The following is a 25,956-nucleotide window of genomic DNA, read 5'->3' as shown; positions in this document are numbered from 1 at the left end:
GAGCACGATGTTGAACAAGATGCATGATAGAGCGTCTCCCTGGCGTAGTCCCTTTTTCACATCTATCGTTTCCGTTAATTCATTTTGTATCCGGATTCTACTTTCTACTTTTAGAGATTCTTTTATCAGTTCTATTAGTTGTGTTGGTATATTAAATTCTTTCATTGCTTTTATTAAGAACTCTCGGTTTATATTGTCATATGCGCTTTCAAAGTCTATGAAGGGATGATGGGTGTCGATGTTATATTCACTTGTTTTTTCGAGGATCTGTCGCAGAACAAATATCTGGTCTATTGTTGACTTCTGTCTACAGAAGCCACTTTGGTATTTGCCAACTATTTTTTCAGCGTGTGGTCTAAGTCTTTCATAAATGACATTGGACATTATTTTGTATGCTGCATTCAGCAGCGTGGTTCCACGGTAGTTTTCACATTCTAACTGATTTCCTTTTTTATGTAGTGGTACAATAATACCGCTATTCCACTCCGTTGGTAGCTGTTTAAAAATAATTACTTTTAAAGTTTCATAATAAATCAAATTCTATTTTTGACAAAAATTTCGTAAAAAGCTTATTAACGACTGTCTACGAAACTAATAACGAGGAAAAGGTCGTTCAGCAAAAATATACAATGATTATTTTAATTCGCTGAAAAATCCTCTAAAATAATTTGTACGATAAGTTTGACATTTTTTATGTATTATACTTTGAGCTTAAACATCATGGACATAAAGTTCTTCGTTTGCCTCCCTATCATCCGGAGTTAAACCCTATCGAAAAAATATGGGCTTTGTAAAAGGTAGAGGACAACTAATAATACAACATTTAATATAAATGATGTTGAAAATATAGCAAAAAATAAATTTTCAGGAGTGTTATTAGAGGAGTTCTATTAGAAGAAAGCTTTTCTGAGGATGAAGATAGTGATTCAAATGCAGGAATAGAGATCTTATAATCATGCGAGGAATCATAACTAACTTACTAACTTCTGGTTTAGACAGATAAATATGTTACTTAATTAGTTAAAATAAACTACTTATTTTTATGTATTATTGAAACCCTTCCTTTCGGCGTAATGTTAATAAATTGTAAGTATTGAGGAATTTGTTATTTGTTAAAGTACTCCTAATATTTTACTCATTATTTTTCGAGTGCAACCAACTATAAACTTCATAATGATTATGAACTATGAAAATAAAAATTAACAAATTTATTCTTAACTTAATTGGATATACTTGTGAAAAATTATTTTAAATCTACCTGTTTCCGTACGCCACCGGTAGAAACAGTCCGCCCACCTGCGCTAAACACCACGTCACATTCCCAAACTTAAATTTGTTGCACTTTACTTTTGGTAAAGGCAAAGATATTGAAAACATTTTTCAATACACAATACATAAACAAAAAAATTGTTCTGACACCTTTCTGTTAAATACTGGACTTAATACCCATTTTAACATCTCTTCAGGATCATTTTTAGTCGTTGATCTTAGCCCTTGTGACCCCAAAATTGCAACTTTTCTCTCCTGGGAAGTTTTTACATGATAGCAACCACTTTCCTATCATCATATTCAGCTCTTCCAATAGGCAAACCACTACTAGAAGTTTCTGGAACTTTAAAAACGCTGATTGGTTCAAATTTAACAAATGCTTACTTACTGCTGTCGAATCACATATCGGTAAAAAAACCATCTCTTTTACTTACAAAATGGTACCCTGGTTTTTATAAATTACACAATAAAAATCATATGATTTAATTCTCTATACCGATGCTTCTAAAACTACCACTGGTGTTGGCTGTGCAGTAATCACTAAACATAAACTTTTAAGATCATCTCTGTTACCCTTAACATGCAGCGTTCACACAGGTGAACTATATAGTATTGTGTTGACTTTTAAATGCATCTCCCATTAAAACAGATATATTGCCATTTGTTCAGATTGCCTTTCATCTATCCATTCAGTCAATACAATTTTTACTGACCATCCATTAGTTTAAAACATTTATGACATATACCAAAATCTCTCTGCTCACAATGTAACAGTCTCTATCATATGGCTGCCTTCTCATCCTGGAATTACTGGTAATGAAATGGCAGATCATTTTGCCAAAGAAGCTACCAACCATAGTACTGGAGTCACCCCAATTCAACTAGCTAACGACCTTAAACTCGTTTTCAAAACAACTTCTTCATCTCTCCCTAGACTTCTTAACTAGAAGAGAAGCAACGATTATTAGAAGACTCCGAATCAACCACACCAAACTTACCCATGGTTTTTTATGTCCTCTGGAACTCGTCCAACTTGCCACCATTGAAAGGTTTATCTGACTGTAAAACACATCCTCACCGGCTGCAAATAGTTTATCAATCTGTATAAAGCACTGGACTTAAAACCTACTCTTAAGGAAATGCTCAACAACCCTACAGAGATCACAAAAACTATACACTATCTAAAAACCGCTCAACTCTACCACAAGATTTCACCTAATAGACATTAGTTAAAGTGATATAATTAATATTTGTTTTCATTATTTATTATATTTAATATTATTGTTTCCATACCAATGGCCATAGTTGAGGAGGTACTTTATGTAAATAAAAAAAAATAAATAAATTATTATGTGTTTCTTAAAAGTTTCTCAAAATCAGAGGGACATTTATTGTTTTTCTGGACACTGTGCACGGTATTATCCTGTCCACTATGGCGATGTTCATACTCTTTTGTACTTGGTACATTGAATTTGTCAAATAAGTGTAATGTCAACTTTTTTTTTGTCTGTTACTAACATATTCAAAATATACATTTTTTCGTAAGTATCAGGATTATTTTTAAATATGTGAAGTAAATAGAATCCATCTGAGATATGGATATCAGCTTTCGAAGGTTTATCATTATCTACCTAATAAAGTAAATAGCTTATTGTTAATAATTAATTATAATAAAAATTTATGTTAATTTAATTTTTTTATTAGTTAATAATTTTTACCTGACATGTCTTCAACTCTTTGAGAACCGCCGATTTTGGTGTCTTGCAAATAGATACGTCAGTTTGGCATAAATGGAATAAGAGTTAACAGATATTTCAATGCTTCTTCCAGATCAATATGACTTGGCAACGACGCATACAGTAATCTTTCAAAAATGTGTCTTTGAACCTTTTTAAAATTTTTCAAAACAAAATTACCGACTGTTTTTTTAAAATAGCTTTGTAAAACCTTTCTGGATTTGTTTGCGCTTCAACAGTAAACTGAATTCGTTGATGCTCTCCGGTAGTTTGAATACTTGATAAAAATAAATATATATCTTCAGATACTATTTGCCCTGAAGATATATTATACAAATGCCCTTCAAATAAATTGTTTAAAAAGTATTCGTATGTTTCTGTATTAAATTCAACAATATTTTAACATTTATACTGTTTTGGAATCAAAAAAATCCTCAAATCGTTGGTAACATCATCCTTTAAGGCTGTTTTAGCAGTTCAAGTACACTGCGATTTGAAATGGGCGTATCACTTACTTTTCTACACTGCTTACGCGAGACCATCTTTACTCAGTGCCGCCGGCTGACGGGTAGTTTAATGACAACAAATACATTATTCTCCATTCAAATTAGTTTTAACACGAATTATTTGACCGTACGTTCATGAGATTTGACGTCACGAAGGCGATAACGATGAAACTAAGCGCCGATGATGAGTAACACGTTTCACTATTAGATTTCAGTATTTTTTAGCAATTTTCTTTAAAGTTGGAACACGCTTTTCTCGATTATTACTGGACACAGAAAGGTGAAACAAAAATCAACGATTACAGAAAAAAAAACTCTTTCGAGTGATGGGCGTAAAAAGTTTGGTTATAATAGAACGTTAAACAGTATATTCCAATTTTTCAACAGAAGTTTCAAAAAAATAAAAAAAATAAAACCATCAGTTTAAAGGCAACATAATTTCGAATAACGTGTCCAAATTTCGAGACATTTTGTCAGTAAATAACAGAGAAAACACTGTCCCTAGGTTTTGGTGCACCGATAAAACAGCCTTAAATACAAATTGAAGAACTTCATCAAGTTTCAAATCATGTGAGTGCGCAGTGATGCACATGTGTAAAGGCCCGTTTTCACGCTACGTCTTATTGTACGTTTTGTTGAATAGGACAAATCCTATACAATAAAACGTGGCATGTAAACAGCAAAACGTACGTCTTGTCGAATCGAAATGAAATCCAAGGTCAGATCGTAGAAATGATGGGAGAAGCATAGTTTTGCGAGAACTGATAGGATAAAACGTTACGTGAAAATACATATTCAGACAAGTCGTCCGATCTTGACTTATTTGACGACTAGTTCCACTGCAGTTCGTTTCATTTTTCCCAAAAAAAGCCTAATAATGTCAGATTTGCGGCAATGCACCCACGATTTTCTCGGGGAATTTATTGAATTGTATAAAAGTTTTTAAGTAGTTATGTTTTAAAACCAAGTAGATTGCATTACAGGTTTCAGGAATTATTTGGCTTAACGCTGGTTTGGATATTATGATTGTGAACTCCAAGTCCTTGACGCTGCGTCCCTGTTGTAAGATATCTGAGAGTTGCTGTGAGTCTTTCATCGGGTGTAATGGCTTTTCTCATGAGGTGTCTTATTTCAATATGTATGGTGTTACCAACTCTAGCAATTGACAATAGGCTGAGGTGTCCATTCGCAAATAATTGCGCCAGTCATCTGGTTCGCCTCTCAGTTCTTTTAGTAACGAGACGTGGGAATACTGGCGTCTTTTCAGAAGCCATTCTCTTGACCATCTTGTCTTTTCCCTCTTCATCCCCTTTTTCCTCAGTCGTAGTATCGTTATAGTTGAAAAAATAAAAGAAAAGAGCCGTGTTTCCTCCATAATAAAAAAACACTAAACAAACTTCACACAACTCAAGACTCTGAATTGAGTAGAAATGAGGTAGAAAACGGAAGGAAAAACGTAGTGTGTATCCACTGGACAAAACGTACATTTTGTCGTACGTTTTATATGACCCACAAAACGTACAATAAGACGTAGCGTGAAAACGGGCCATAATAGTCCAATTTTGTCGAGCATGTGCATAAGTAGCAAGTATAAAACCTTTCGCTGTTTAACGAAATCTAATTTTTTTACTCTTCTTAGAAATCTTAGTTTTCTTTTAATATTAAAATTTCTAGAACCTCTTCGTTTGTAACATGGTCCATCCGTAGAATTCTGCGCAACCTACTAAGATTCTACATTTCAAAAGCTTCCACACGATTCAGAGATCTTGTTAAGTGACCAGGTCTCATTTGTGAACATCAGGATGAATAATTATATGTAGCATTTTCGGAGGAGATAGTTATTAAATTTACCGAAGAATTTACATCAGACAAAGTAAACATTTTGGAGTAGTTCAACAAATATTTTTTGTAGACTCATCCTTACTTTTTTTGTCTTGTATTGCAGACAGCCAAAATTATAACACCAATTTCGGTAGCTTGCCTTACATAGGAGAATCGTGAAATTTCTTTTAAATGTAAACAATTTAGTAAGTGTAAACTCGGTATACAATTGGCAATTTTGCAAATCAAGTTATACCTACATCGGCAAAAATTTGTTTGTGCGTCTTCACAATCCCTTTGATAAAAGAAAAAAATATCCCTATATAATCTATTTAATAAGGAATTTAAATATTCTGCAAAAATAAACGATCTGTTATTTATTATATCTACCTATCTATATTCAGCTATATTTAAACAAGTAATTATATATTTTTTAGATGGCAAGAGGCTGTTGGTGGTACTACATTTCCAAATTTACAGAATTTTTTGACACGGTAAGTTGTTACTTTTTATATATTATTATTTATTATCTTTGAAGTTATGTCATTTAGTTTTATTGTATAATATATTATACCTACAGTACTGGATTTGGATAAAATTATCACATTATTACAAATTATTACATATTATTATACACTATTATAACGTGTCCAACGTATTAACGTTGCGTATCTTGATGCCTGGTGCCTTTGTTTTAGATTTTTTAATTTCCTGGGTTACTTCTTCGGTATGTTGGGTATTGGTCTTCTATTTCAGGTGAATGCACTTCTATGTTTGATGTATTTTGCTAGGTTGTTCGTTTAACTGTTGATAGAAGTATTTCTAGGTTTTTAGGATTTCCTTGTCATCAGTAATAACCTGTCTGCTGTCATTTTAAAGCAAGTTTCCTTTTCTTACTTGGTACACGGCCTTGATCGCTAAAACGCCTTTAAAGAATTGTCTTACTTGGTTGTTCTTCCGATTTTCTTCTATATCTTTGATAATCTGTTTCTGGTACTTCTTCCTTTTCCTCATCTCTGTTCTCATCAGTTTATATATTTTACGGTTATTGTGCAATGGATTTTGTAACGTGTACCTTCTAGCCACGTTTCTTTCTTTTATGGATTTCAGGTAATCGCCATCGAACCATTTTTTGCTGTTCTCTTTTTGTGTGCTAGTATTTCATCTGATACGCTTGTCAAAGTTAATTTTATATTTTTCCAGGCAGAGTCTATGTTGTTATAATCATCTGTATATGTTAACGCTATCTGTATAGCCGTTTGAAATTTCTGCTCTGTCTCATTATTCTTCAGAATTTCGGTGTTCCAAAATGTTGGCGTATTCTTGTGGATTTTTTAGGACGCTATTCTTGTTCTTATTTCAGTGTTTATCAGACAATGATCCGTGTCTACATCTGCCTCTCTTTGCTTCTTATATCTAAGCAGTTGCTTCTCCTCCTGGCATCTACCAGAACATGATCGATCTGATTTATTGTGACGCCATCGTTAGAGACCCTTTGTGTATTTTCTTGTATTCAAATTTTGTTGATTTTCTTAGTAGGTTGTGAGATGCTGCAACGTCTATTACCCTTGTTCTATTATCGTTACTAACATCATGAAGACTATGGTTACCTCCTGTTTGGAAAGATTATTTATCAGGTCCTCTAGTTTCTCAAAGAAGTCTTTTACTTGCTTTTTTTTCCTCTGTCGGTGCATGGGTAGCTATTAGGGAATAGTTATACAGTTGTCCTTTTAGTCTGATATAACGAAGCCTTTCGTTAACTGCTTTGAAGGTTATAATTATATCGCTAAAGAAATATGCACCTCACTTTCTTTATCTTTCCTGACTTTATATTTCTTCTCGAGCATCTTTATCCTTGTAGTAGAAGGAAAGGTCACGTGGCTCGAATGACAGATAATAGATGGACAAAGCGGATACTGGAATGGAGACTAAGAGATAATGCCTACCGAAGCACAGGTCGTCCACCAACACGTTGGACTGACGATCTAAAACGTTGTCATAGAAATTGGATGCAAGAGGCACAAGACCGAAATAGATGCAAAATTATGAGGGAGATCTATGTCCAGCAGTGGATAAGCGAAGATTGAATGATGATGATCTTTATCCTTCGTATTACATTATTAAGTTGCACTTGGTTTTAATAACGAATGTTGAATTATTATTATCCATTTTTATCTCTCTCTTTCTCTATCTCTGTCCCTCTTTCTCTCTCTCTCTCTCTCTCTCTCTCTGTCTCTTATTTCCTCAAAATAAAAGATAATGTTGTGTTTTAAGGAAACTATAAACTTTTTGTCCTGCTACTTTTTTTCGGTTGCTTTTTGCTACTAATTGACACATTGAACAGTTTTGTTTCTTTTGCGACGCAATTCATTTGTATTACTTTATTACTGCCAATTGAAGATTGTTTTTGGAATCCGTCTATTAAAAAGCAGTCGTACTACAGTTAATAGGCTTATTGTAATTTTCCATTTCTTCATGATTTCCATTCCAGAATTGGAAAATCGTGTACTGCTCTAGTAACTGTTTGAAATTACCTGGTAGTCTACAAAAGTTGTTTGCAGTCTACGATCTAATGCCTCGTATTTATATAAGATATGGTTGGCTGTTTCAGGTTCTATGCTAAAGACTCTGCTGCTTAACTTTTCATGAAACAGCCCCATTGTATGCAGGTTTCCCTTGACTGGCGCATGTCCAGTAAAAATGAGGGTTGTGACTTTGAGCTGGTTTCTGCTTATTTTCCACAGAACTTCAGCTCTATAAGCAGATGTCAATCTAGTATACATTTTTCCGTGTGCGCAACCAGGCGTATTTTCCCAGTACGTGTACGTTATGTTATATTCAGATTCAGGCGTTTTGCCAGTCGCGGACAGTGCTTTGTAATACACTTACGGACGGCTCTGAACTGAAGTATTTTGTATCCTTAAAATACCTGAAGAAGAGTGCCTACAGAAGATCAAATAATTCCAGTTTTTTTTTTAATAGGGAGATAAGTATAGAACTAATAAAAAACCCTAAAATCTTTTTTAATATATACCTAACATATCAAAACGTATATTGATATAAAGATTGGGTATAAAAATATACGAGTACTGTATAAATACTTATATACAAGATAAACTAATACCATCCAATACAAGTATGTAAATGTTGATTTAAACATTGAAAGGGTTTTGAGGTAAGATGTTGAGTTCTTTAAGAAAATATTTAAACTGAGGCAACACTGCAGACTTTAAATGTAAGTTGCCTACATTTGGCGGAACTTCATCACAACAAGAAGAAAATATTTATAAAAATTGAATTTAGCGTTTGAAAATAAAAATATATAAAATAATAATAGCAACATAATATTATATTAATTTATCTATACAGTAATAAAGCTGACTACCTGAGCCATCTATGCGGTAAATGCCGAACGAATGGAGTCAGCAAAGAAGGAATTTGGCTAAATTAAATTCGGGTTTTTTTCTAATTACCTCAGATACCTCAAATTTAAAAAAAATTAAATAAAAATAACACATTTTTAGATGTGATTTATATTTCAACATATAACGAACTTAAATCAAAAGGAACTAGTCTTTAAAAAAAATGTAAAACTGAATAGGTACTTGAGTAGTCCAAAAAGTCTCGTTTTACAGCTTAAAAAAACCTCACACTCATTTTTTCCCGATTATAAAAAAAAGATCAGAGAACAAGTAAAAACAAATGAATTTTTGAAGAATGTAAAAGAATAAATCGCTGTAAAGACATCGTCTCTCTAAATAATCTTATTCCGATTCCATAGGTAGACCAAAGATCTTCTAAATTAAGCCTTGACATTTAACAGACTTGAACACCCCAGCCAAGTAAAAGAATCCAAACTATGGTCTTATTTCAGTTGCATTGGTTTTGCAAACTGCATACTGATGGTTTTCATCGTTTTCATTTTATTCTTATTTTTATATTAGACCAAGATACGATATCATCCACCATACTAGGCGCAAAAAGTAAATTAAGACAATAAACGGGAGTTTTCGCTATTTTTGCATTTTGTTTTACACCTGATAAATGGTAATGATATTTACTGAGCGGGTTCTTACATTTCTAGGAAAGCATCTTGAAGGCCATTCGGCGTTGAACGCTGAACTCAAACAATACTACCAGAAATATATTAACTTACCTGTGTGGTGGGGTATACGATACCCCAACGATGTTTGGATTAAAACAACGATACGTGCGTTCACTTCTAAAGTAAATCAACAACTGCCAGACCTCATTTAAGGTTCTAACAAAAGGTACTGAAATGCCTGTCGTGCTTTTTTTGCCGATAAAAATATTGGCGCTACTTTTCTATACGGAATAGCTGTGTTAAGGTCTTTCTGTACCATGCTCTCAGGTTAGCAAGCCAGGATATTCTTCTTCATCCTGGAGGCCCTTTTTTTCACACAATTTTACCTTGCAAAATGCATTGGATCAGCGCATTCTGCCTTGATTTCTCATTATATGTCCCAAGTACTGCAGCTTACGGCGCTTCACTATGTTGACCATATCCGCAGTTGTATTTATCCTCCGTTGTTCTTCTTCATTGGTGACTTTGTCTGTCCATTGTATCTTCAGGATCCTTCTGTGTAACCATAGCTCAAAAACCTGAAGTTTTGATAGAGTTTCCGCCTTCAATGTCCACTATTCTACTCCGTACAGAAGCACTGAGTACACGTTACATTTAAGGAGCCCTATTTTTATTTCTAGGCTAAGGTCACGGCTTTTGGACGCAGAGCTTATAGTCAAGAATGCACTTTTTGCCTTTCTGATGCGACATTTAATGTCTTGGGTATTGTCCCACGACTCATTGATTATAGTTCCCAAGTAGTTGTACTGTGAGACACGTTCAATTCTCATTTGGTTCACATACAGATTTGCTCCAGTTATGGTTTCTTTGCTGATGATCATTAGCTTGGTTTTGCCGTATTTATACCCAGTCCATATGTTTAACTTGTTTCCGTTATGTTTTGTTTCTTAATATTGTTCTGAAGCTATTTTCTTGTGGCATTTTAAAGTAATTGCTATTTGAATTGGAATAAGTCACAATTAAAGGTTAAAGTACGTTTATTGACGTTTCAATGTCCACTTTTAGAAAACGATTTCCGAAGTGGAAATTGAAACGTCAATAAACGTACTTTAACCTTTAATTGTGGCTTATTCCCATTTAAATAGCAATGTTTTGTTTATTAAGTTTTGCAGCCTTTCTATGGTATTAGAAACACTATTGTATCATCTGCGTACCGCAGGTTGAGCTTGATTCCATTTATTGAGATGCTTTCATCAATATCTTTTAGAGCCTCTTCAAAAATATGCTCTGAGTACAGCTTGAATATAAGTGGTGAAATTATGCACCGCTTTCTCACTCTCCTTAAGATTTTTACCTGATCTGTATATTCTCCATCTATTCGGAGCACCGCTGATTGATTCCAATACAGGTTAGCTATTATTTTTAGGTCTCTTCCGTCAATCCCTGTTCTCTTAAGCACTTCCATCGTTTGTTCATGCCTGACTCTATCGAAAGCCTTCTTGTAGTCAATCACGCATGCAAAAACATCACAGCTGACATCTCTACGTATTTGAAACAATACCTGTACGCTAAATAAAGCTTCCCTCGTACCAACGGCGTTCACAAATCCAAACTGATTGAGCACAATTGGTTCCTCGCATTCCGGTAAATTCTTTTGTGAATGACATGTGAACAGTTTTAGCAGATGGCTCATTGGGCTTATGGTTCTATAGTCTACACAAACTTTTGCTCCTGGTTTTTTGGGCAATGGTACGAACTCCGATTTGAGTCACTATACTGGTATTTTTCCTGCCTTGTATATTTCATGAAATATTTCAGTTATTATTTTTATTTGTTCTGCAATAGCGTCAGCAGTTCTGCAGGAATTTCATCAAGTCCCGGTTCCTTTCCATCCTTCATTTGTCTGATTGACGGCTGCCGTTATTTCTTTCTTCTGGTAGGATTTCAGGTCCTGAATTTTCTTCAATGGTGGGTTCTTGTATTGTTTTAAGGGCGTGGAAAAGTTTCTCTAAGAATTTCTTTCCATACTTTCTTTTTATCTTCTACAATAGTCTTTAAATGTTCGCCCTTTGATACATGTAATGGGCCATAAAAAACTGAAAAATAGAGCTTTGAAAAGATGAAATTAAAAAATAATTATCAAAATACAAAGAAGAATTTTGTCCAAAATTGCACGACGAAATTAACAATAAAGACAATGAAAGATTAGTAAGCTTGGTCAAACTAATATGATTATACACCCATTCTCTATAGTACCACGCTCCCTTCATTTTATAATGACCTTTTGATTATTTTTTATGTGAGTCTTGTAAAGAGCTAATTATGTTTTTTATCGTAATTGAACCATAATTTGTCTTTTCTCATTATATATTTATAAAAACATATTCTCACAAATGACCAAGTTTATTACAGTTAATTACAACTATCACTTATACTAATTAAATAATTGGATTTTAATTTTTTCTAAAATAACTAACATAAAGTGCATCAGCATAATAATTTATATTAATTAATATTTAAGTATGTTCCAATGTCAATGATATATCTACGTTGTAAAACTATGCAATGTGTCAATTTTAAAACTTACAATGGGCTATACCTCACGAACAAAAGCTGATATCAAAAAAGGCTTGAAACCGTTTCTAGGCAAATTGCAAACCCCTACTTGTGATACATTATTGAAAATACTATAAAAAATGGTATCTAATTGTATACATAATAATTATACAGGGTGAAGCAATGAGTGTGAAACTTTGGCTTAAATGGAGAATTTAATGAGGTTTTTGTTGAACTACAAATTTGTTAAAAATGTCAATTAAGTAAATGTTCAAAGTGGTTTCCGTTGTTTTGTAAATAATAATACAGCCTATTTTCAACTTCTGCACGAACTTTTGGCAGTGACGCAAGTTGAGTTTTATAAACAACTGACTTGAGGTAACCCCATAGAAAAAAAGTCAGGTAGCAATAAGTCTGGTGACCTCGGTGTCCACTCAATAGGACCTCTCCTTCCAATCCATTTGTTCGGATAATTAATATAAAACCAGTGCCTAACTGGAGCTGCATAGTGAGGAGGTGCTCAATCCTATTGGAAGTGCAGCAGATCTTCGTCTAGAGCTAGGTTGCCTTGATCGTCCGTTTGGTTCTCTAATTCATGCACAATTAAAGGTTCGATTATAGCCTAATATTCCTGTCCAAACATTTAGTTATTCAGGATATTGAGTGCGACCTTCTCTGATCGGTGCGGGTTCGCATCACTGCAGTACCGACAGTTTTGTTTATTTACATTACCATTCAGCATAAAAGTACATTTATCAGTGAAACAAATATGTTTTAACATTCTCGGTTCAACGCGAAGTCTTTCAGTCATGAGTTCACAAAACTCAATTCGTCGGTCTGGATCAGCATCGCCTAGTTTTTGAAGAATTTGTGTTTTGTACGGGTCAAAAAATTCCGATGGTCACTTATCATTAAAAATAATAGTCCGGGAGATAGCATTACAAATACAAAAGTCATAGTAAACCGGCTGATATTAACACCCTATATAATTATTAAAAAATAATTGTACAGAGTCATCAATAGAATCAACAAAAACCTCATTAAATTTTCTATTTAAGCTAAAGTTTCGCAGTTATTGCTTCACCCTGTATAATTATTATTTATACCATTGGATAGCATTTTTTATAATCCTTTCAATGATGTATCACAAGTAGGGGTTTGCAATTTAAACTTTTTTGGTTGTGGTGGGTGGGGCCTAGAGGGGTTGATGAGGGTGAGTTCTCTTTCATGTCATTTTAGTTCCAGCTTACTATCCTAGAAACGGTTTTAAGCCTTTTGCGATATTAGCTTTTTTAGCAGTTTCTCAGCAGTTCGTGAGATATAGCCCATTGTAAGTTTTAAAATTGACACACTGGTATAAAAATCCTAATTTGCTTTAAAACCATTACATCTCCGAATTTTCTAAACGATTTCCTTCAATTATACGGCTTCATTTTTTACTTTACATTACCTAGATGTTATATGCTGCTGCTTTCTACTAATTAATTGATTTTCTGTGATAATTGTATCCAGTGGTTTCCTTGTTTATCCAGTAAATTATACTCCGTTTGAAGATTATTGATAGCAAAATTTTTATGACGCAGCTGATAATTTCTCTTCTAATGTCATAAACGAATGACATGTCACAAACCGATGACAAAGAATTTCAAAATTATTTAAAATTGACTTACGTCAAATGTTGCAGTAATTCTAATAAATAAATAAACCTAAATAATCTGTTCATTTCTAACTTAAGTTTCTAAAAAGGCTTACAGTTGACAATAACAAATTTTATATCGATTGGAAATTATTTCCAATCGACATAAAATTTCTAATTGTCAATTGTTTCAGTTAAGATTCACATTTATCTCTATTTATACTCGTATATAATGTACAGAATCGTTAAATGGCGACAAAATCAATAATAAGTAAACTTGACTATTAAAAATGCTCAAACGTCTAATTTGACTGCTGTAAACTGTAAAAATGGTTGGTAAGTAGCAAATAACCTACGTGACAGAGTTACAGTGAACAATGATTTCATCGAGGGTGCAGAAACTTACAGCATTACCAAGTTGCTGTTTAAATATACACTGGGAGAACAGTCAAGAAATCAGGTACAGAAATGAAAAGGCGAAACAAGTTTTTTATTTGAAGAAACTATTATCAATACACAATTTGATAAATTCGCTTAAGTCCAACAAAATTCTAATCGATGCTATGAGTAAGACACGTGAAGCTTTCGAAATGTGAATGTATAGAACAGTTTTTCCGGCTTCATGATTTCGTACACTGCCAAAAAAAATGTAATAAATAAAATAAACTAACACCATTGACTGTCATTAAAGAAAGTAAAAATATGAGCTATTGCAACTAATAAATAATCGAAAGCAATTTTAAGAGGCAAATTTGACAAAAACATCATGGCTAAAGAATTAACGCTTATGTTATGAAACTAGCACCAAATTACTATTTTCACCCGCAGTAGACAAAGTCAATGTCATGGTATTAGTTTTATACGTTCTAGCATAATATGAAACTTGAAGAAGAAGAATACTAACGGCTAGCTCGTTATACTGGGAAACAATTTAAAAAATATAAGGAAATGTTAGATAGCTAGATCTTTATTTAAATAGAAAAACCTAATATACATACAATATAAAGAAAGTACACTATAAATTTTTGATATACTGTTTAAGTAACATTATTGAGACTATTATAGTACATATTTTTACAGATGTAGATAACTGATTATATTTAAGGAAGCTTTTAAAAAAGAGCGGATTCATCGTACTTTTATACACAGTTCTAGGTACATACATGTCATCTAAACCTCTGGTATTATAAGAATGAATACTTTTGTTGAAAGAATTGAATTCTTGGAAATATTCAGGTGATAAGCCATTTACTATTTTGAAGACCAAAATCGTGGTGAAATAAAACAGTCTATTTTCAACAGAGAACCAATTTAGAGTATTTAACATCGTTCCAATTGGGGTACGGCGATTTGTTTTAAGAATTTTTCTCATTCCTTATATACTGTTATTTTTGTCTCCATTGACAACATTTGAAATATTCTACTCAGAAAGTAAAGTTTTTTTGATATTTTTTTATGAACGTACTCGAAGTGACTCTTAAAATTTAGAATATTGTCAAGTTGGAATCCCAAATATTTAACTGTTTAACTGTGACAATTTCAATTTTTTCATTATTAATATTTAAATTTATGAGTTCAAAATCAAGCAAGCTATATTTATGTTTGGTTGTGAAAACCACTTTCCTTTGTTTTTTTTCACATTCAACTTCAGTTTATTCATTTCTAAATATTTATTAACCATATCTAAAATAGTGTTCATTTTTTGAATAGCTACATCAAAATTTTCATCACTACAACCGATTAGAGTACCATCGGCAAAAAGATTAATAAATTCACAAATTACAAAAATATCCATATCGTTAATGTACAGAATAAACAAAAGGGGGCCTAATACACTACCTTGAGGAATCCCTGTAATACTATCCATTTCAGATGACAATTGGTCTTTAAATCGAACTTTCTGTTTGCGGTCTTGTAAATAATTTTCTAACCACGCAATTACTGTACCTCCTATACCATACTGTTTAAGTTTAGAAATCATTATTGTCCTGTCAATGGTCTCAAAAGCTCTTTTTAAATCAAGAAATACACCACTGACTACGTACTTATTTTTATCTAAATTACCCTTAATGGACATAATGTAACTTGTAACGCTGATTCAAGAGAAAGATGAAACAAGAGAATTGTTTTCGAAAACCTGATTGATTATTAATTAAAATTTTATTTTTTGTTACATGTTATAATAATTAATCATAAACAGCAATTTCTAATATTCTCTCTATGGGAGGTAAAGTATTGATTGGTCGGAATTATTCAGCTTTGATAGTGTTGGGTATTTTTTAAATAGGGGTGATAGTACTTACTTTTAATACATTAGGAATTCTACCCGTAGTAAGAGATGTATTAATTAAATTTAACATAACTTGCCCAATGGTTTCAAAAACTTTCTTTACCATTCTGCAATTTAACGTTTCATGTAGTGAGAATTTATTATCTAAATTGCCAACAATTTTTCGCAAATCCTGCATAGAGAGCTCTTCAAATTTTCCAAAATTTAAGTATAGATGACTATTAACATTACACCATGTTTCAGAATTATCAATACTTTGAACAATACTTTCAATGTTTTCAACAAAATACTCATTAAAACTGCTATTTCTACGCTGTTTGTTAACCGTTTTAAGTCAGTAATAGTTTCAAAGATTACAGTGTCTGGCATTTCTCGACTATTATCATTGATTCATTTTTTTAAAGTTTTCCACATTTGTTTTGGATTGTTTCTATACCTGTCTATTTTGTTAAATAGAATCGCTCTTTTTTTAGCTTTAACATATTTACTACCTCATTTCTATGTCTCTTAAAAACCTGCCATTTATGTAGTTTTTCAATGACGTCAATACATTTTTTAAATCTTTATAAGCCCTGTCACGTTGTTTAATTTGTTTAAACACCTCATAATCAAACCAAGGTAATTTTGATTGAAACTGGCATGTTACAATTGGTATTATGCCATTGATTACATTTTCACAATTTTGCAAAATTTCCTGGTGACACATGATAAGATTAGTGATTTTATCTAAGTTTTGATTACATAAATTTTTAAACTTGGATATATTACCATCAGATATATTATAACTATTATTATTGAAGATATTTACTGAAATACTTATAAAATAAACTAATCAAATCGTTGTAGAGGAACAAAATATATAGCAAAAAGTAAGTCAAAACGGTATACCAAATATATTATAATGTAAGTGCAAAACTTCAATATTCTGTGACAAAACAAAAGTTTTGACAGAATCAAATAAAACAACCCTTACTGATATACTCTTTCTATAATAATTATTTAATGAGTTTGTTTGTTCTTTAATGTCATTTACAAATTTTGTATTTATTTCTTAATAATACCAATATTATTCTTATATGTAAAAAACTCACAAATATTTAATCTTTTTGCAGTTCTTCTTCGTTCTTCGTAAAAAATACGACCACGTTTCAACACTTCACGTTATTCACCATGGAGTTATGCCAATGTCTGTCTGGTTTGGTGTTAAATTCACTCCCGGCGGCCATTCCAGTTTCTTCGGCTTCTTGAACACCTTTGTCCACATCATTATGTACAGCTATTATCTACTTGCCGCTCTTGGACCGAGGTACCAGAAGTATCTCTGGTGGAAGAAGTACTTGACAGCCATCCAAATGGTAAGTTAAAAAAGTAATCATTACCATATTATTGTATGAGCACATATTTTATATCAGATATCTGACATAAATAAAATAAATGTATATAGAAACAAATAAAAATCGACAACCAATTAAAGGCTAGAAAATATTAGGTAAAATCCAAATTCGCACTACCCTTTCAAATTCTTCATCCTACTAGACTAGCCCATGGGATATTTTTGACGAAAATTTTTTTTTCTCATGCTGTCACCCACAATGTATCTTCTTAAATTTCGAAAAAAGTTTTTAAACTCTTTTTCCTTTGTTTAGTGTTATGTAAATGTAATATTTAATGTTTATATCATTCATAGAAGTGCTGGATAGCATAACATATTGGCGAACTGCCACTGAAGATGCTCTGAGAGCGAAAGTACAAAGACAAGGTTTAATAATAAAGAACTGTGCTCGATATCTGCCTTTTATTTGATTAAAGTTCATTTATTCGAGCATTTAACCATCTATTACTTTAAAATGGGATTAAACCATAATTGATTGTAATAAGAATGACATTTTACATTGGTGACATAATTGACGTTTTCAAAAAATTCTAAAATAAAAGTACGATATGTAAATTAAACTGTAAACTGTTATAATGCAATTATAAGTTGCAGTTACAGTGTAAATATTACTCACTTTTTATTAACCACTATTATATCTTCTTTTTTAGGTACAATTCGTCTTGGTTATGGTTCATGCATTCCAATTACTGTTCATTGACTGCAACTACCCCAAAGCTTTCGTCTGGTGGATCGGAATGCACGCATTTATGTTCTATTTCCTATTCTCCAACTTTTACAAAGAAACTTACAACAAGAAAAAGAGGGAAAGAGAAGAGGTAAGTGATTTATTTTTTCGATCAAATAAGTTAAAAAGGAAAAACCATACAACATTATCATTACCACTTTTCTATATTTATTGCTAATAACTTTTTAAAAGTAGTATGAGCTAAAATATGTTTCCATTTCTTAACTTAATGTTGAAGTTTAAACCAAGTTAAAAACCTTAAAACCACAAAACTAAATCTACATTATTATTATAGAAAGTTTTACTTGCAAATTATAATGTAAATAAATACGTTGACGGTATAATTTTCTTATTTTAAATTATAATACTCATCCAGAAGAGGTCTGGGCAGAAAGAAGAAATCCTGGCTGAAAAACTTGAGAGAATGGTTTCAAATACCAGAAGCTGCGAACATAATACATGCGGCACAAAACAGAGAAACCTATCGTTTGATGGTCGCCAACCTTCGGTAGAAGACGGCACATAAAGAAGAAGTATACTCATTCTCTAAGCCACTCTTTATGAATGCTCCCTTTGACATCTTTTGCTTTGGCGATATGAATTCTCAGGATTTCGTTTGAGTGATCTAATTGATTTCCAATGATTGACTGATTTCCAATTAATTTCCAACACCATTCTGGTGCTCTTTTCTGTGAGTATATTCATTAGTATCTGTATAATATGTTCTTTATTTTCTGCTATGATCACCGTATCATTTGTAGACCTTATGTTGTTTATCAGAATGGCATTGATTCTTGCTCACTCCGGACGGTCTACTAGCGAAGCTCGGATTATATATTCAGCATATTCATTCAAAATAATTGGAGGGTACATAACACACCCCTGACTTACTCCTCGTTTAATGTGTACCAATTTAGTGTTACCATTCTTTGTTTAAATTTAATACGTGTTACAAATGATAGTGATATCACATCCGTTCATCCCCACCTGTTAAGAATTTCTATTAATATGTTTTGTTTGAATCGATCAAAAGCTGTTTTGTAATCAACAAAGCAGGTGTAGAGGTTTTTGACTTCCAAATATCTTTCAGAAATTAACGTTAGTCGCAAAATTGCATCTTTTATTCCTGTACCCTTTCTGAAACTATATTGTAAGCAACTTAAATGTTCATCGCATTTGTTGCAAATACGGTTAAAGATTATCCTCGTGAAAATTTTTGCTGCTGGAGTCATCAGAGACGTTGTTTTGTGATCATCACATTTTTTTTGCGTAGTGGTATTATATATCTACTTGTAAGCCAATCTTGAGGTAGTGCCCCAGTTTCATACACACGACTAAAGAAGCGTGTCAGATATTTGATTCCAACACGACTTCGTTTTTAAAATGTTCGGTCAGCGTTGCGTCTTCACCGAGAGCCTTCTGTGCTTGTGTTTCAGTTATTGTCAGTCTTACCTCTGAGGGGAGAATTGTAAGGTAGTAGTCTATATCAACTTGGCGAGTTTGTTCTGGTTTGTCATCCTCAAATAATTTGATATGTAATAGCATCTAACTCTATGTCATTGTTTTCACCAGTTGTTATTGAAAGGTGTTTGGGTGTACAAAGGCCTGAGACCTCTTTGATTTTATTCAAAAATTTCTTGTCTTTATGTTGAGCCTGGAGGTGTTCTACTTCCTTACATCTATTCCCTAAGCATATTTCTTTTGATTATTTGCTTGTTTCATTGCTTATATTTACTTGTGTCTTTATTTTGACTATGCGTCTGGCCTACATAAAGTCTAGTAAATAGTCGGTCATTCAGGGCATTTCATACTCAATACGACGGGATTGTGATTTATTTGTGAGTATCATCCAGGATAGGCTTTGGCGTTAGTGCTCTTTCTATATTTTGCAATGGTTGTGATAGTATATTTGGTATCTATCAATATGATCTTCATCTTGAGGAGACCTCCATGTATATAGTCGTCTTTTAGGGAGTTTACACCAGGTGTAAGTTATAACAAGATTGTTTTCTTGTCAGAATTGGATGAATTTATTGCCTCTGTCATTCCTAGAACCAAGTCCGTGAGAACCCAATATTCCGACTACTCTATCTGATATCACTTTTGCATTCCAGTCGCCTATGAACAATCTTACGATACGGCATAATACCGATAACGGAATTATTGTCAACAATCTTAGATACTCAGACGACACGGTACTGATTACATCCAAAGAAAAAGAGTTGCAAGGACTAATAAACAGGGTGACCGAAACATGTGTTAAATATGGGCTAAAACTGAATTCCTGTAGCAACACTAATGAAAAACTTGAGGCCTTTGAGATACAGATTTACTGATGAATATTGTGGATAAGTTGGTTTGGTCGAATAACAAATGAAATAGTTTTATGAATGAAATGAATGAAAAAAAGCACATAAATAAAAAAATAATAAAAATTTAAAAGTGACAATATTTCGGCCATGTAATGAGACATTCAAAGAGGTATAACCTTCTACAGCTCATTCTACTGGGCAAGGTCTCCGTAAGAAGATGCCCAGGCCGAACAAGAACATCCTGGCTCCGAAATCTCCGAGAGTGGTATCAAGAGACATCCGCTAATCTGTTTTAAATAGCCGTAAACACAGTTATTATTGTCAATATGATCGCCAAAGTTCGATAATTGGACAGGGTACTAAAATAAGAAAATCATTTTTATGTCGTTTGCTTGTTTAGTTTGAACAGCATTACTCGTTCACTGATAGGTAGAAAGCTCTGAACGGATTTTGCAACTGCCGCAGTGACTAGAATTCTAATACCGTTTTAAACTTCACTCTTTCTAAGTACTGAGTAGATAAAGCTGTTTTCTTTTTCCGTAACAATTTATTATTTTTGTTTTCATAACCCCTCACTTATGCCTAGTATGTCCAAGTTCGTCCCTTTTAGCTTGCTCCCTGAATTGTCTAGTTTGCCTGTTTTGTATGGTTTACATTCCGTACAGATATTTTAATTTTCAACCCGGGAATTCTTAGCAACCCCTTACTATTGAAGGTCTGCCGATGACTAAGGGCCAAATTGTGATCATGTATTGCCATTATGATTTTTTGGGAAAATAATGCGATGGTGTCTTACTTGTCTTTAGCATCCTATGTCATTAACAGATTTAGATTGTCGGTTCGTCCACCTTTGAAATGTTGCTATTTCAGGGCAAAGGTGTACCCGGGTTTGGTTTAGGCTATGCTTATTTAATGGCGGCAACACCCACCCGCATACTTTCGTTGGATTTTGTAGCATGTTGTAAAGTATAATTTCCTATACCCACCACACCCTTAAATATCGCCGATGATTGATCAGGGATTGCTTATTCAATATATTCGCAGGTAACCCTCATATCTAAAGGCTATTTACTATCCGCCACCTGTGACCCCACTGGTAGCCTACAACTCGGCCGTCTATCTATATCTAAAAAACCTTAAAGGCTTATGGCTTAATAAGTTTGTTCTCCCTTCTTTTTCACTTTTTCTTTCTGTTTTATTGGTTTATTCTTTTTCCATATCTTTTTCGTTCTGTTGCTTTCATTTGTTGGTCTTTCTTTTGGTCTCGTTTGGTTTGGTTTAACTCGTCGTTTGATCATCTGATCCATAAGTTGTATTTTATTATTTTCTTTCTCAGAATTTTCTTTTTCCAAATCTCCACTTTTGTTTATTTTTGTCATTTTTAATGTCTCACTGCAGTGTGTTACTGTTGTTTGTATATCTGTACAGCTGCCTTCCTTGATGAATACTTGCTTCTCAACATTCCATTAAGCGCGTGTACAGTTCTATTGCCCGCCATTTTTCAAGTTTGTATTTCTTGTTTAATATTTAGTTTACGTGTAGTTACTCCTTCTATGGCAAAGAGGGCGTATGATCAATTCGTATGTCATTCCTTCTTCTACTTCTACTTTAAACTTTTCTCCATTTCTGAGCTTTGTGTCAGTCCATTCCATAAATTCTGTTTCGAGTTGATTTATGTACAGCCTCATTTTCTTTACTGCTTTGACTAGTCTCTGTATATCTCCTGTAGTTATTTTTTTCCTTTTACCAGTATAATCACATCATCTGCGAAAGCTATAAGTTGGTGTCTTGTTGTGTATAAGAGTCTTCTTCTTTATCGATTTTCAAAAGATATCAAAAGGTCTTCATTATTACTAAAGAAGCTAATTGTGTTTGTTCCCCATTGTTGTTTTCTACACTTAGTCTGGAATTTTTCTACCCTGTAAATGTTGGTACGGCCCTTTTACTTGATATGTCCTAAATATACCCTGTGTCCTCTTGTCTGCTCATACAGTTTTTGTCTTTTACTGTTCAGCGCCTCGCAATCGCATAATACATATTTTACAATTTTTAGTTCCTTGTCACAGAGTCGGCAGTTAAGGTCTCCATTGTAAATTCTTTACCATTCCTGTTACTCTTCTCAGTTTTTTCTTGCCCATATGAAGCAGTTCCCCTGTTCTTTTTTACATGGTCCACCAATGAATATTTTTTCATGTGTTTTTTTTTGGGAATTATTGTCTTCCAATTTCGCTCATGAATCTCTCTGATCCAGTCTTCTACAGCCCTACGAACTGCAGCCTTTCACTTCCAGAGTTACAGTCAGTTGGTTTGATTTGTTCGATCCTCTTTTTGCAAGTTAATCTGCTTTTTTATTGCCTTCGATACTCTGATGTTCTGGTACCCAGACAAACTAAACCTTGTTCCGGTCTCTTAGTTCATTCAGTTCTTTAATACAGTCCCACTTCAGCCTAGGCGCCACTTCCTGACACGCCAGTGCCCTCAGTGTCGCTTGACTTTCAAAAAATATATTTTTAGATATAAAAAGATATAAAAATATGTAGACTTAGAAGATATAAAAATATATCTTCTCTTTTTTAAGAGCTGTCTCAATATTTTCTTTTGTACATTGTAGAATCGCATAAATCTCCAATATTATTGCCCCCACACCCTTTATAGTTTTGGATCCATCTGTATACCGGATCATACCCTGTTGGTTATGGTACTCCTTGTTTCTCCATACATTCCTGTCTGAAATAGACACCACCAATAGACTAGATACTTTAGCACCGCTGCTGTTATACTATGAGATATACCTAAATATTTTCCAGAAGCAGCTTTTCCAATTCATTTTTCTTTTGATTTAACCAGTAAATATCTTCATTATTATGTCCCTATATTATTTTCCGAATTTATTTTTAGCCTTTTTGAAGGTAGATATTGTTGTTCACCATTGAGTTTCTGGTTTTGTATTTTTGAGGTTTAATAATAAAAATGTAATAATCGAAATATTTTAAGATTTTTTTTTTGGTTATACTTAATATCTTTTTATTTTTTTGTCATAACTTATTTTATTAATTAATTGTATTGATTTTAATGTTTTTACAAAACGTTACATTAGGATAGGTTGATCCTTTCAATCACACACATACATACAAAGAAAAATGTACCTTCCGGTTGTTGTTTTTTTTTGTTTCCGTTATTCTTTAAGCTTAAGTTGAAATAAACTAATAAGAAAACAATTTGTTTCAGGCATTGGCAAGGAAACAAAATGGAGTAGTTCGAAATGGTGTTGAGAAGAATGGCAAGCATAATATTGGTATTTGTTTCACCAGCCAAACTGCTCTTTATGAGCACAGCAACGGAGTTAATGGAGTTAACGGGGTTAACAAAGCCAATGGAGTTAACGGACTCAATAAAATGAATGGACTCAATGGAGTCAAAAAAATGGGCAACGGCTACACCTCTGAAGAATCAATTAACCTGAGAAACAGGACCTTTGTGGAAAAAACGGATACAACAGCGTAACGCATATAATATTTAAAGTGATTGATTATAAGTATCATCACAAATGTGTATATAGGGTGGTAAATCGATATAAAAAGTATTTTCTATAAAATTTAATATGGAAATAGTTTTATATTAGATTTTTTAGACACTGACGGTTACAAATTATATTGTAAAATTTTATTGTAGGTCAGTACTTAAAAAATGTAAAAAGCTGATAGATATAGTAAAATTCGAATTCAAGGGGGAAACATCCTGTATGAATGCTGTATGTATGTATGTATATCTAGACATTTCGTAATAGTCTTCCTAATTAGAAGAACTAGGAATGATAGGTGATAGTCGACATATGTGTAGAAACCAGTTTGAAGTGAACTTTGTATATAGATTTAACTTATATTAAATACCTATTTAGATAGGTAGCAATATTAGATGTATACTAGTGGAAATGTAACAATAATGTGTTTAGTCATTTTTCAATAAAAAATTGTCAAAATTTTTAGTATTTCATAATAAAATTTCTTTAAAAAGATACTATGTCATTTTCTTAAATTACCTAATAGACTTACTAAACAGGAAACATAATCTACTTTCATTGATAATTCATTAGGTTTTGATAAATATATGAAATATCTTTATTTCCATGCACAACTGAACTGTGTTAATAGGTTCTATGATTTGTTTGCGTCGGAAATATTACATAACTACATAATTATGAAGAAATAGGCAGCGGAATAAGACAAGGACATTCATTGAGCCCCATGCTCTTTATTTTGATCATGAATGAAATCATCAAAAGCATTAAGAAAGAGGATACAGAATGGAAAACAAAGCAATAAAAATACTATGTTACACAGACCACGTAATATGGATAGCCCAAGATGAAGATAGTCTGCAAAGACTGGTCCACAGATTTAACGTAAGAGCAAAAGAATTTAATATGACAATCTTATCTCAGAAAACTAAAACAATAGTAGTCAGCAAAGAACCATATATATATATAATAACGGATTTATTACGGCTGTCGCCGCTTCTCCGCCCCCAATTTCCATCTTTTTCTGTCATATGCAGTTGCCTCTTCTAAGTCTCTTGCCGCCATTGCTTCATCAATATCGTTGCGCCAACTTCTCCGTGGTCGTCCTCTCTTTCTTCTTTCAGGAGGGATCCATTCCAGTACTCTCCTAGGCCATCTGTACTCTGGCATTCTTTTAACATGTCCGAACCAGATTAATTGTTTTCTTTCTATGTCATCATTGATATTTCTCTCCATTTTCATTTCGTTTCTTATTTGTTCGTTTCTAACTCTCTCCAGTTTCGATCTACCGCAGCTTCGTCTCAGATAATCCATTTCTGTCGTCAAAAGTTTGTTTCTATTAGCTTTGGTGACGTCCCATACTTCCGAACCGTAAAGTGTAATACTTTGGACTATACTACCGTAAATGTGTTTTTTGGTTTCTCGTCGAATTGTTTTTTGCCAGAGAAGAGAGTTTAAGGCACGGGTCGCTGCTCTGCCCTTGTTTATTCTTTCCCTGATTTCATCTGCGCTATTTCCCTTCTTGTTGAAAATGACCCCCAAATATTTGCAGGATTGCACGCCTTTGATTTTGTCGTCTTCCAAGACTAGGTCACATATTTCATCTGTTCCCACTGAGAGATATTCACATTTTGTCATATTCATGTTTAGACCTGCCACCTCATATTCTTCTTGCAGTTTTCTTACCATATAGCTAAGATCGTAGCTGTCTTCGGCAATTACTACCTGGTCATCCGCAGGTAACCAACCGGCAACCAGATGTAAAATTGGTATGGCATGGTATCAATATTGAACAAGTAATGGAAATACAATACCTGGGAATCACACTGTCTATAGCTATGGAGACCTGGTCAAAGAAGTGAAAGATCAAGTACAAAAAGCAGATAGACTGGCAGGACACCTTAATAACACTATATGACGAAACAGACACATTAACACTGAGATAAAGTCAAGAATGTATAAAGCCAGTGTAAGACCAATAATGACATATGCCTCAGAAATGAGACCCGATACAGCCATAATACAAATAGCCCAGTCTGGTTATGCAAAAATCATCGATTTTACGGCAAATTTTTTCGCAGATATCTGAAGCTTTAAAGACATAGGTGGGGGTTATTAGATGACGAATAGATGAAAGGATACTCCTAT

The 25,956-nt window shown here is 33.2% G+C and overlaps 1 protein-coding gene across 8 annotated transcripts in view; it reads left to right on the top strand.

The window, feature by feature from the left end:
* The window catches only part of LOC140434504 (very long chain fatty acid elongase 7-like), a 354,979-nt gene extending 330,671 nt beyond the window's left edge, over window positions 1–24,308 (top strand). For all 8 annotated transcript variants that reach the window (XM_072522821.1, XM_072522819.1, XM_072522820.1 and 5 more), the window contains 4 exons: window positions 5,770–5,826; window positions 16,972–17,214; window positions 17,903–18,070; window positions 23,520–24,308. In XM_072522821.1, coding sequence (XP_072378922.1) covers window positions 5,770–5,826; window positions 16,972–17,214; window positions 17,903–18,070; window positions 23,520–23,795 — 744 coding nt within the window. In that variant the 3' untranslated portion in view covers window positions 23,796–24,308. The remainder of the gene's footprint in view (window positions 1–5,769; window positions 5,827–16,971; window positions 17,215–17,902; window positions 18,071–23,519) is intronic.
* Window positions 24,309–25,956: the final 1,648 nt, after the last annotated feature.

This window comes from Diabrotica undecimpunctata, chromosome 2 (genome assembly GCF_040954645.1).
Source record: "Diabrotica undecimpunctata isolate CICGRU chromosome 2, icDiaUnde3, whole genome shotgun sequence".
Classification (NCBI taxonomy): domain Eukaryota; kingdom Metazoa; phylum Arthropoda; class Insecta; order Coleoptera; family Chrysomelidae; genus Diabrotica; species Diabrotica undecimpunctata.
The sequence above is the reverse complement of the archived record's forward strand: the minus strand, read 5'-3'. Positions and strand labels throughout refer to the sequence as shown.